The 10695-nt window shown below is 54.4% G+C and overlaps 1 protein-coding gene across 3 annotated transcripts; it reads left to right on the forward strand.

Annotated features, from left to right (window-relative positions):
- The first annotated feature begins 67 nt into the window (after positions 1-67).
- On the forward strand, positions 68-10219 carry LOC116952892 (uncharacterized). Of its 3 annotated transcripts, none has more exons than XM_032972566.2 (3): positions 68-205; positions 4174-5033; positions 7859-10219. In XM_032972566.2, the coding sequence occupies exons 2-3, from the start codon at positions 4204-4206 to the stop codon at positions 8907-8909; spliced, it is 1881 nt and encodes a 626-aa protein (XP_032828457.2). In that variant the 5' UTR covers positions 68-205; positions 4174-4203; the 3' UTR covers positions 8910-10219. The 3 variants fall into 3 exon arrangements, with proteins under 3 accessions (XP_032828457.2, XP_032828459.2, XP_032828458.2); XM_032972568.2 differs by having other exon boundaries at positions 84-205; positions 4180-5033; XM_032972567.2 differs by having other exon boundaries at positions 85-205; positions 4154-5033.
- Positions 10220-10695: the final 476 nt, after the last annotated feature.

Below are 10695 nucleotides of genomic sequence, written 5' to 3' on the forward strand. Positions count from 1 at the left end.
CGCCTGACATGAGAACGTAACCCTGACCTGACGTGATGACGTCTTGGCGCTCGGCGTGATGACGTCGCTTGTCCTCCCCCGGTTCGCGTTGGTGCACCACGTGGTGCTCGGGCGCCAGAGGTCGCGACCCCTGCACTGTGAACCCGGCTGAGTCCCCTCCCACGTGTTGAACACGTGGGAGGCGCAGAGGGCAGCGAGGGAGACGGTGAGAGACGCTCACACAGAGACATTCACAGAGAGACGCTCACAGGGAGACACAGAGACAATCACAGAGACACTCACAGACAGACATTCACAGAGAGACGCTCACAGAGAGACACAGAAACACTCACAGAGACACCCACAGAGACATTCACAGAGAGACGCTCACAGAGAGACACAGAAACACTCACAGAGAGACGCTCACAGAGAGACGCTCACAGAGAGACAGAAACACTCACAGAGACTTTCACAGAGATACTCTCACAGGGAGACGCTCACAGAGAGACGCTCACAGAGAGACACTCACAGAGAGACGCTCACAGACACAGAGACATTCCCAGAGAGACGCTCACAGGGAAACGCTCACAGAGAGACGCTCACAGAGAGACGCTCAGAGAGAGACACAGAAAAACTCACAGAGACATTCACAGGGAGACTCTCACAGGGAGGCGCTCACAGAGAGACACAGAAACACTCACAGAGACATTCACAGAGAGACGCTCACAGAGAGACACAGAAACACTCACAGAGACATTCACAGAGAGACGCTCACAGAGAGACACTCACAGAGAGACGCTTACAGAGCGACGCTCACAGAAACGCAAAGAGACTCTTACAGACAATCACAGAGAGAATCACGGGACACTCACAGAGATACACTCACAGACTCGCAGAAACGGTCAGACTCACAGAGACACTCGCAGAGAGCCGCACAGAGAGGCACGCACAGAGAGACACTCACAGACGGTGAGACACTCACAGAGACATAATCACAGAGACACTCACAGAGACATAATCACAGAGACACTCACAGGGACACTGCCATAGACACTCACGCAGACACTCAGAGGGAGACTCACAGAGACAGTGAGATACTCACAAGGATACTGACATAGACACTCACACAGACACTCAGAGGGAGACTCACAGAGACACTCGCAGAGACGGTAATACAGTGAGGGAAAAAGTATTTGATCCCCTGCTGATTTTGTACGTTTGCCCACTGACAAAGAAATGATAAGTCTATAATTTTAATGGTAGGTTTAATTGAACAGTGAGAGACAGAATAACAACAACAAAATCCAGAAAAACGCATGTCAAAAATGTTATAAATTGATTTGCATTTTAATGAGGGAAATAAGTATTTGACTCCTCTGCAAAACATGACTTAGTACTTGGTGGGAAAACCCTTGTTGGCAATCACAGAGGTCAGACTTTCTTGTAGTTGGCCACCAGGTTTGCACACATCTCAGGAGGGATTTTGTCCCATTCCTCTTTGCAGATCTTCTCCAAGTCATTAAGGTTTCGAGGCTGACATTTGGCAACTCGAACCTTCAGCTCCCTCCACAGATTTTCTATGGGATTAAGGTCTGGAGACTGGCTAGGCCACTGCAGGACCTTAATGTGCTTCTTCTTGAGCCACTCCTTTGTTGCCTTGGCCGTGTGTTTTGGGTCATTGTCATGCTGGAATACCCATCCACGACCCATTTTCAATGCCCTGGCTGAGGGAAGGAGGTTCTCACCAAAGATTTGACGGTACATGGCCCGGTCCATCGTCCCTTTGATGCGGTGAAGTTGTCCTGTTCCCTTTGCAGAAAAACATCCCCAAAGCATAATGTTTCCACCTCCATGTTTGACGGTGGGGATGGTGTTCTTGGGGTCATAGGCAGCATTCCTCCTCCTCCAAACACGGCGAGTTGAGTTGATGCCAAAGAGCTCCATTTTGGTCTCATCTGACCACAACACTTTCACCCAGTTGTCCTCTGAATCATTCAGATGTTCATTGGCAAACTTCAGACGGGCATGTATATGCGCTTTCTTGAGCAGGGAGACCTTGCGGGCGCTGCAGGATTTCAGTCCTTCACGGCGTAGTGTGTTACCAATTGTTTTCTTGGTGACTGTGGTCCCAGCTGCCTTGAGATCATTGACAATATCCTCCCGTGTAGTTCTGGGCTGATTCTTCACTGTTCTCATGAACTTTGCAACTCCACGAGGTGAGATCTTGCATGGAGCCCCAGGCCGAGGGAGATTGACAGTTCTTTTGTGTTTCTTCCATTTGCGAATAATCGCACCTAATTGTTGTCACCTCACCAAGCTGCTTGGCAATGGTCTTGTAGCCCATTCCAGCCTTGTGTAGGTCTACAGTCTTGTCCCTGACATCCTTGGGAGCTCTTTGCTCTTGGCCATGGTGGAGAGTTTGGAATCTGATTGATTGATTGATTGCTTCTGTGGACAGGTGTCTTTTATACAGGTAACAAGCTTTAAGAGTCTGCTCCTAATCTCAGCTCGTTACCTGTATAAAAGACACCTGGGAGCCAGAAATCTTTCTGATTGAGAGGGGGTCAAATACTTATTTCCCTCATTAAAATGCAAATCAATTTATAACATTTTTGACATGCGTTTTTCTGGATTTTGTTGTTATTATTTCTCTCACTGTTCAAATAAACCTACCATTAAAATTATAGGCTGATAATTTATTTGTCAGTAGGCAAACGTACAAAATCAGCAGGGGATCAGATACTTTTTCCCCTCACTGTACTCACACAGACACTCACAGACTCACAGAGACGGTGAGACTCTCACAGACAAAGACAAAGATCGCTCGTATAGGCTGTAACAGACTGTTGGGGCAAGTGCTGTTAGCGAGTAGCACCTATGAAGGACGGCAAGGCACACGAGGGGGTGGGTACCCGGGGAAACACCCGGATATGAGGCGTTTGTACTTAACGCTCCGTAGCTGCACCGTACTGCCATCTCTTTAACCTGCCTCTCAGTCCAAGCCTCCAGGACCAGATCTTGCCAGGGAGTCTCCCATCTCTACACTAACCAGACTCAAACTTGCATTCACGGCTCCTAACTCGTTCCTGTAAATGATACGAAACCGTGAATGCGTGCGGGACTCTCTGAACGACGTTAATTTGTAGACAGCAGAAGGGTCGACTGCCACCACACCAGGACGGTCCTCCCGTCATCCCCGGCACTGTGATGCACACATCGCCACGTATTGGAGCACAGCTCCAGAGAATCGAAACTGCGGCCACATAACCCTGGAAAGTGGCAAACAATGAGACCACTGCCACTAGGCCGGTTTCGTCTTTGACTAGGAGATGTTTACTACCTCGCCTGGCATACACGAGGTCGTGGGTTCGACCTTGATGCCCGCTGTATGTTTGGAGTTTCCGTGTTTCTCTCTCTCCCCGTGGTCTCGTGGATTTTTCCATGGGTCCTCCGGTTTTTCCCTCCACATTTAGATTCAACGTCATGCGTTTAGAGTCTTTGGCTGCTATAGAGTTCCGCGTGACGAGCCACTTGGTTGAGCTATCATTTGTGGCCAGGTCGCTTCTGAAGAATAATTCTATATCGCTCAGTGGGCCTTACCTCCTGGTGAAATTTAAAATAGTTTAGTTTAATTAGTACAGCATAGCCTGCATTGCCTACTGCTGCTGCTGCCTTAGGTCTCAGGGGCTGCTTCCTGTGAGCCGGCCATACCTGATCACAGAGGGCACAGGCTAAGGGCGACAGCTTATTCAAACTACTTTCTCCTGTAAATCATAAGAGACTCATCAGACAGAAAGGTGAGTGCAAGCTGGAAGCAAATGATAGTAACAACTCACTCTCGTCAAGGAACATAAACCATCATCACGCGAACTCCGGTCATCCTCGCAGCGGCTTTTGGCTGGCCATCGAACAAATACGGTCGCCACATCGCACGCTGCGGCCGTCTGGAACGCTCTTCCTTCCGATATTAGGAAGCCACTGGAGCTATGCACTTTTAAATCTAGATTGAAAACTCATTTTTTTAAACTGATTTTAGTCTTTAGTTTGTTGTCCTTCCCCCGCACCTTCAATTAGCATGGTTGGTTACATACGGTGCGAAAGAAGTTCAACATAATACTCACGCCTTCGTGTATTTGTGACGAGGTGGGGCGCGGTGCGAGTGATTTATTCGTAGGTCTCCGTGCGCCGTATCAGTTGCAGAGGCCGCATCCAGGAGACACGGCGATGATGCTGGGCCCAGCTCTGCTCCGCGTGGCTCGGCGCGCGGTGTGGCACCACTGGGTGGCGCGTGCGCCCCTTCGCGGCGGGCCCTCCGTGGTCGCCTTCCGCCAATACTTCACCAACTCTGACGCCGGGAACAAAGATCCGCGTGACGCCAGGGGCAACACCGTCTCCGACGCCAGGACCAAAGATCCGCTGAAGGACAGCGGCAACCGGAGAGAGGACATCAATGGCAAGGAACGTGTCGTCGATCTGGATTTGTGGAAGAGCATCGCAAGCAAAAGCATCCCGCGGGAAGCGTCGGCGGACGACGCGGCTACGCGCGGCGTCGCTGCTAGCGCCGGCAATCCAGTGGAAGCCCCTCGCGAGCCCGGGGCTCCGAGCACCGCCGAGCGAGCAGAAGCCCCTCGCGAGCCCGGCGCTCTGAGCACTGACGAGCGAGAGGAAGCCGCTCGCGAGCCCGGCGCTCCGAGCACCGACGAGCGAGCGAATTCCGTTGGCGAGCCCGCCGCTTCGGAGTGGGCGCCGGAGCTGGCGGATGGGCACAGCGGTCTGAGCGCGGCGGTCGAGCTAGCTGGAGCGGACACGGCGGAGGCAACGCTGCAGCTCGTCGGGCTGTGGCGCGAGGCGGGCAAATCCGTGCCGAGCGTCATGACCGACGCGCAGATCCAGGAGTACCTGGAGATGACGAGCAAGTCGATGCGCCAGCGGTTCCTCCGCTTCCTGCACAAGCGCGAGTGCATGAAGGATGCGAGGAGGCAGAAGCGGGAGGCGAAGAGGGAGGAGCGTAAACTACTGGCGCCAAAGGAAAAGGCCCCCGAGGCGCCGCTCAGGTACTTTGGGGGGGGGCGGGGGGTGGCGGGTCAGGGTGAACAGTCGAGGAATAAACAATCGTGGTAAGTTTATTAATTAGTGATGATAATGACACGGTCGATACCACGGGAGATAACGGCACCTGGCTTGTGACATCGCAAGATGACGTGTGCAGTTAGCCCTTTCACATTCCAATGACATACGTGATGTACGTCATCAGAATCGGAATTAAACCGACGTTCCCACAATGCCATTCGAGAGGGCGCGTGGCACAGTGTGGCGCCAGCTATCGTTCCCCTACGGTTCTCTGCGGCGAGTAACAATGTCTTTAAATAATGTAACGCTGAGCTGCTTGCGCGTTCTGAGATTCAGCGGTGAACGGGACACCCCACCCTGAAACTTGCAGACGCCTTTGAAACGGGGAAGGGTTAATGTCATTAGGAGGGGACGGGCACGAGATGGGGCCCGCATCTGGTAAATAAAGGATTTATTTATCAACGTTTTCCACCTGGAAAAAAAACCCCTTGAGATGGGAAATGTCATTTGCATCGGTGTCCAGGGTCATCGATTGGCCCGCAGCAAACACAAAGTGGCGCACATACACACACTAAAAATCTCAACCTCCCCTTCGCCTCTTGCCCCCGTCCCTTCTACCCCCTTAGTTTTGTTCGTCTCTCCTCAACCTTCCTCTCCCCATAGAAAAATCCACGCTCCTGCTCGTCGTCCCGCACCTTGGTGGGGCAGGGAGCCCCGATGTTGTTTCCCTCCTTCCCCTACGCCCAGGAGTATTGGAGTCTCCGGGACTCTTTTTTCTGTGACACCCCCTTTCCTACGTCGCGGTTTATGCCCTTAATCCCGGACTCTTGTTGAATTACGATTAAAAAAATATCTTAATTATATCGCTGCACTGCCCGCCGCTGCTGGCAAGGCGGCCTCACAACAGCGGTGGTGTTCTCCAGCCCCTGGTTTACGCCCCGTCCAAGCACAGTACGGGCTCAAGCCTGCTTAGCTCCTGAGACCCATCGGGTAAGGGCGCCGTTCTGTCGTCAATCGCACATGATCTCTTCTTGTAACCTTGATACCACGGAATGCATGAGACACTCCACTGTGTGTGTGTTTGTTCATCCGTGGTGGTGGTGGTGGTGGTGATCGGTAGCGTAGCGGTTAGCGCGCTGCGCTACGAACCCGGCGACCCGAGTTCGGTTCCCACTCACAGCCAGCACGATTATCTGAACCGGTCCTGGGCCTCCCCTAGGTCGACTCAGCCTCAAATGAGTACCTGGTGCGGTGTGTAAACATCATCACTGGGGAGACAACTGCTGGCCACCCACCCCATTTGTGTGACGTGCTGGCCTTCATAGGGTGCTCGCTAACAGCACTTGCCCTAACAGTCTGTTTAAGGCTATACGGGGGTTCTTTGTCTTTGTGTACCTCACTGCACGCCTTGGTGGCAGTTTAGCCTCTGCGTGTTTTGTTTTTCCCGAGGATTCCAAAGTTATTTCGGTGCCTTGGCGCTCGCCCGTCAACTCATTTGGCACCCTAGCACCACACTGCTCTTCTCGCAGCTTACCACCCGGCACCGTGGGGGGGGGCGTCACGGCGCCGCGTATGAAGGACGCACCCCTGCGGGTCGCCATTCAGACGACGTGGCCAGTTTTACTTTCGCCGCCATCATCATCATCATCGTCGTCGTCGTCAATCCGCTGTTGGATGAAGGTCTCTCCCCGAGCCGTGGCCATCTCAGTTGGCCGTGCGGCAACGCAGCGTTCCCTCCGGCACCTACCCACGAGCCGATTCCGTTGCTCCGTCTCCGCCGTAAACGTGCTGTCTTGGCGAGCTCCATCCGTTGGCTGCCGCTCCGTTGTTCATCTCAGACATCGGCTATCGTTCCTCCTGTTGCCCAAGCCCACTCTTCCTCAAGGTCGCATCACACCGTTAACCGGCCTATGTTCTCTAATCTACGTGTTGCACTCGGTGTAATTCCTCGCAGCTTGTTGCTCACAATGTGGCTTGTCATTGTGGCGCAGTGACAAGAACACCACAAGACTTCCAAGTCCCAAGCCCATCATGCCTTCTGGGTTCATAAAATATGGACTGCTTTGTAGGAAGTTGACGGTTGGTTGTGTTGGACATTTGTGGGAAAGAGCTTTATAGCACATCGGATCCTCTAGTATAGTTAAATATTCTGATTCTGTTGTGGATAGACTGGCCCAGAATGTCGTAGAATGCACGTGGTTTACACGCGCGCAATGTTCACGCACACCGTGGCATTAGGGTGGCACCCAGAGGTCGTGACTCCAGGGGAGAGTGTGGGTGGGGGGGACTTCTGTAATATTTTTTTCACAGATGATCACCTGCACTGGTGTCCTCGTTGGTTCAGGCCTCCACTGGCCATCACTTGTGAGATCTAGCATCAGAAAGGAAGCGATGGCGAGGCGTACTGCCACGGTTGCGAGATGTTAATTACCTCGCCTGGTATACAGGAAGTCGTGGGTTCGATCCTGACCGTGACGCCTGCTGTATATTTGGAGTTTGCGTGTCTCTCTCCCTGTGGTCGTGTGGTTTCTCCTCCGGGTCCTCCGGTTTTTCCCTTCACATTTAGAATCAACATTGTGCGTTTAGAGTATTTGGCTGCTATACATTTCCATACGATGATGATAAGCCACTTCGTTGAGCTATCATTTTGTGGCCAGGTCGCTTCTGAAGAGGAGCTACATAGCTCAGTGGGCCTTACCCGGTAAAATAAAATAAAAAATGGTAGTGACACCGGAAATGGCCATGACCATGTCTTGGTCTCGCCTCGCCGAACCTGACCACGTGCTGCAATTTTCTCCCCTGTCTCCAGGAACAGCTTCCTGTTGACGTTCTGGACCTGCTCGGAGGAGCGCGCCTTTGACTGGCGCCTAGCGCAGGCCATGCAGCACGGCCAGCCGCTCGTCATCGACATGAGCTACGACCACATGATGAACTCGCGCGCGTCGCGCAGCTGCGCCGAGCAGATCATCGAGCTCATGTCCAGCAACCGGCGCGCGCTCGATCCCTTCCACCTGCACCTGTGCGGCTACGCACCGGGTGACGCAAGCGGCCGGACGGCCAGCGCCGCGTTGGCCCGGCTCTACGGCGCCGACGCGTTGCGCCGGATCCTCGTCACCGAGACGGAGCGCTCCTACCTGGAGCTGTTCCCCCATGAGCGGCTCGTCTACCTGACGGCCGACTCGCCCAACGTGCTGCGCGAGTTCGACTCCTCGGCCGTCTACGTGGTGGGCGGCTTCGTCGACCTGGCCATCGAGACCGGCGTGTCGCTGGGCCGTGCCAAGCGCCAGGGCCTGGCGACGGCGCGGCTGCCGCTCGAGAAGTACCTGAGCTGGGGCCTGGGCGGGAAGAACCTGACCCTCGACCAGGTGGTGAAGATCCTCGACCGCGTCAAGGACACGGGCGACTGGAACGACGCGCTGCGCTTCGTGCCGCGGCGCAAGCTCAAGAGCGCGCCCGAAGCGGACTTCGCCGCTGGCCGCCACGGCCACCAGCACGGCCAATATGCTCAGCGAGGCCAGCACGGCCAGCACGGCCAGCACGGCCAGCACGGCCAGAACGGCCGGCCCTTCGACAACCAGAGAGCTTTCAGACCCGGGTCGGATGCCGGGGTGCGGCGGGGGCCAGGCGGGCCGCGCGCGGGCAACTGGGGGCAGGACGGGGAGGCGAGGGGCGGGAGTGCGGGCGACACCGGACGGGACGGAGGCGGGCGGAGCGGAGCGCGGAGAGAAGCGTGGCGATGGCAAGGGGACGACCCCAATGGGTGTGAGTGGCACGGCGCCAAGGGTCACGGGACTAAGGGTCACGGGCCAAAGGATGGCTTCCTCGGCGCCTGGCAATCAAAATCACCGGACAAGCGGTGATTGGTGGCGGCCGCGCCACGTGCCCCGTGATGTTAAAAACATCTTCGCGTTTATATTCCGCGGGGTCGGGGGGCGCGCGTGCGTGTCCGTCCTCGCAAATGAGCGTTGGCCGATGCTCGATACTGTCGGCAGCCCCGAAGCAGTGGTGGAAATTTGTCACTCGCGTGTCGGGGGGGTTAATCTGTGCAGTGGACAACCGCTGGCGACTCCATCAAAGCCGGTCCTAGTTTTATTGACCCCCATGGACATCATGGGCTGGGGTGGTGCTGCTCGCTCAGCATGAACGGAGCGCTCTCGCCAGGGCGACGCCACACTATGCATGCAGCCTGCATCGCGCCGCGCCAGATGTACTTTTGTATGTTGAACTTCTATCACACCGTTCGTAGCCAACCGCGCTAATCGGAGCTGCGGTGGAAGGACAACAAACTAAACACAAAAAGCAGAAATGCGTTTTCAATTTAGTTGATTTAACAGTGCACAGCTCCAGTGGCTTCCTATTATCGGAAGGAAGAGCATTCCAGACGGCCGCAGAGGCGCATCTGAAAGCGTGCGATGCGGTGTTTGATGGCTGGCCAAAAAGCCGCTGGGTGGAAGCTGCTCTGCAGCAGGGAGTGAGCATTCACAATGGGCATCTTCGTCGTGCACACACACACACTCACACTCGCAGTCACGAACACACGGCGCTTAAACACCGACATTCAGCATTTTCCGATGACCAAGTTGCCCGGAATGCGCCCACACTCGTCAGATCTCGGGAGCTAAGCGGGGTTGAGCCCGGATAATGCGCGGATGGTCGCCCACCACAAAATAGACGTCCCTCCTTCTGGGAGCGCATCATTATCCGCAGCATTGGTTTGACACGAGCAAACTGTGGACCGGTTTCAACATTCAGTGTCTCATCAGCAGATTCAGGTGCTATAGGTGACTGCGGGGCCAAGTCATCGGCAGAGTGCAGCGCAGCAAAATCCATTGTTGTGCTGTACTATGCTCCAACATCTGTGCTCCCCTCCTCCACCAACCCACAAAGACCAGCGTGGTGAAGTGTGTTCTAATAACCCCCATGACCCATGTGGCGTGGTGAGGCCCTTATCCAGCAGTGGATCGATAGAGAGGGCAGTAAGTGCACACGCTGCACCAGCTCCCTGCACCACCCGCGCGCCAGCCCGTGTGATTTTTATTTGGCTGTGTGAATCCACTTCTTTGACACAGGCCTGTGCCTCGACTGTTCCTACGGCCGCGCATTCCTGCTCTGTAACAGCGATGTTGTACACTGCGTAATGCTGTCAATAATAAATGTTACGGTAATGGGACGGTGTGACTTGCTATTTATGGGTTTTAAGTGTGTGTTAACGTGTCATTACTTGTTTTCTATGTATGTGTGTACAAGCGTGGATAGCTGTGGTCTAGTGATTACCGCGCTGCGCAACGAACCCGACGTACTCAGCCTCAAATGAGTACCTGGTATGGTGTGTAAACATCCCCACAAGAGGGACAAATGCGGCCGGGCGTGGTTTTGGCCAACCACTCCCTCGTGTGCCGTGCCGACCTTCATAAGTGCTCACGAACAGCAGTTCCCCCAACAGTCTACTAAGGCTACACGGATAATCTTTGTTTTGTCTGTAGTATGTGTAATAAGCGACTTCCGTGACATGTCGTGTAGAGGTTACTTCTTCTTTATTCCTCACACTGGGCACAACACAGGCCAACCCTATTCTTCCTCAATCTGAGTACAACACTTAGATATTAACGTCTCTACTGGCTACACGCAGCCGATCACTCGGCGTGG

This window comes from Petromyzon marinus, chromosome 49, assembly GCF_048934315.1.
Source record: "Petromyzon marinus isolate PM22_M1 ecotype Great Lakes invasive population chromosome 49, UKy_Petmar_22M1.pri1.0, whole genome shotgun sequence".
NCBI lineage: Eukaryota > Metazoa > Chordata > Hyperoartia > Petromyzontiformes > Petromyzontidae > Petromyzon > Petromyzon marinus.

Coding starts and splice junctions, on each gene's coding strand:
- LOC116952892 (XM_032972566.2), top strand. CDS start 4,204: ATGATGCTGGGCCCAGCTCTGCTCCGCGTGGCTCGGCGCGCGGTGTGG. Junction 5,034..7,858: donor GCCCCCGAGGCGCCGCTCAG/GTACTTTGGGGG, acceptor CCCTGTCTCCAG/GAACAGCTTCCTGTTGACGT.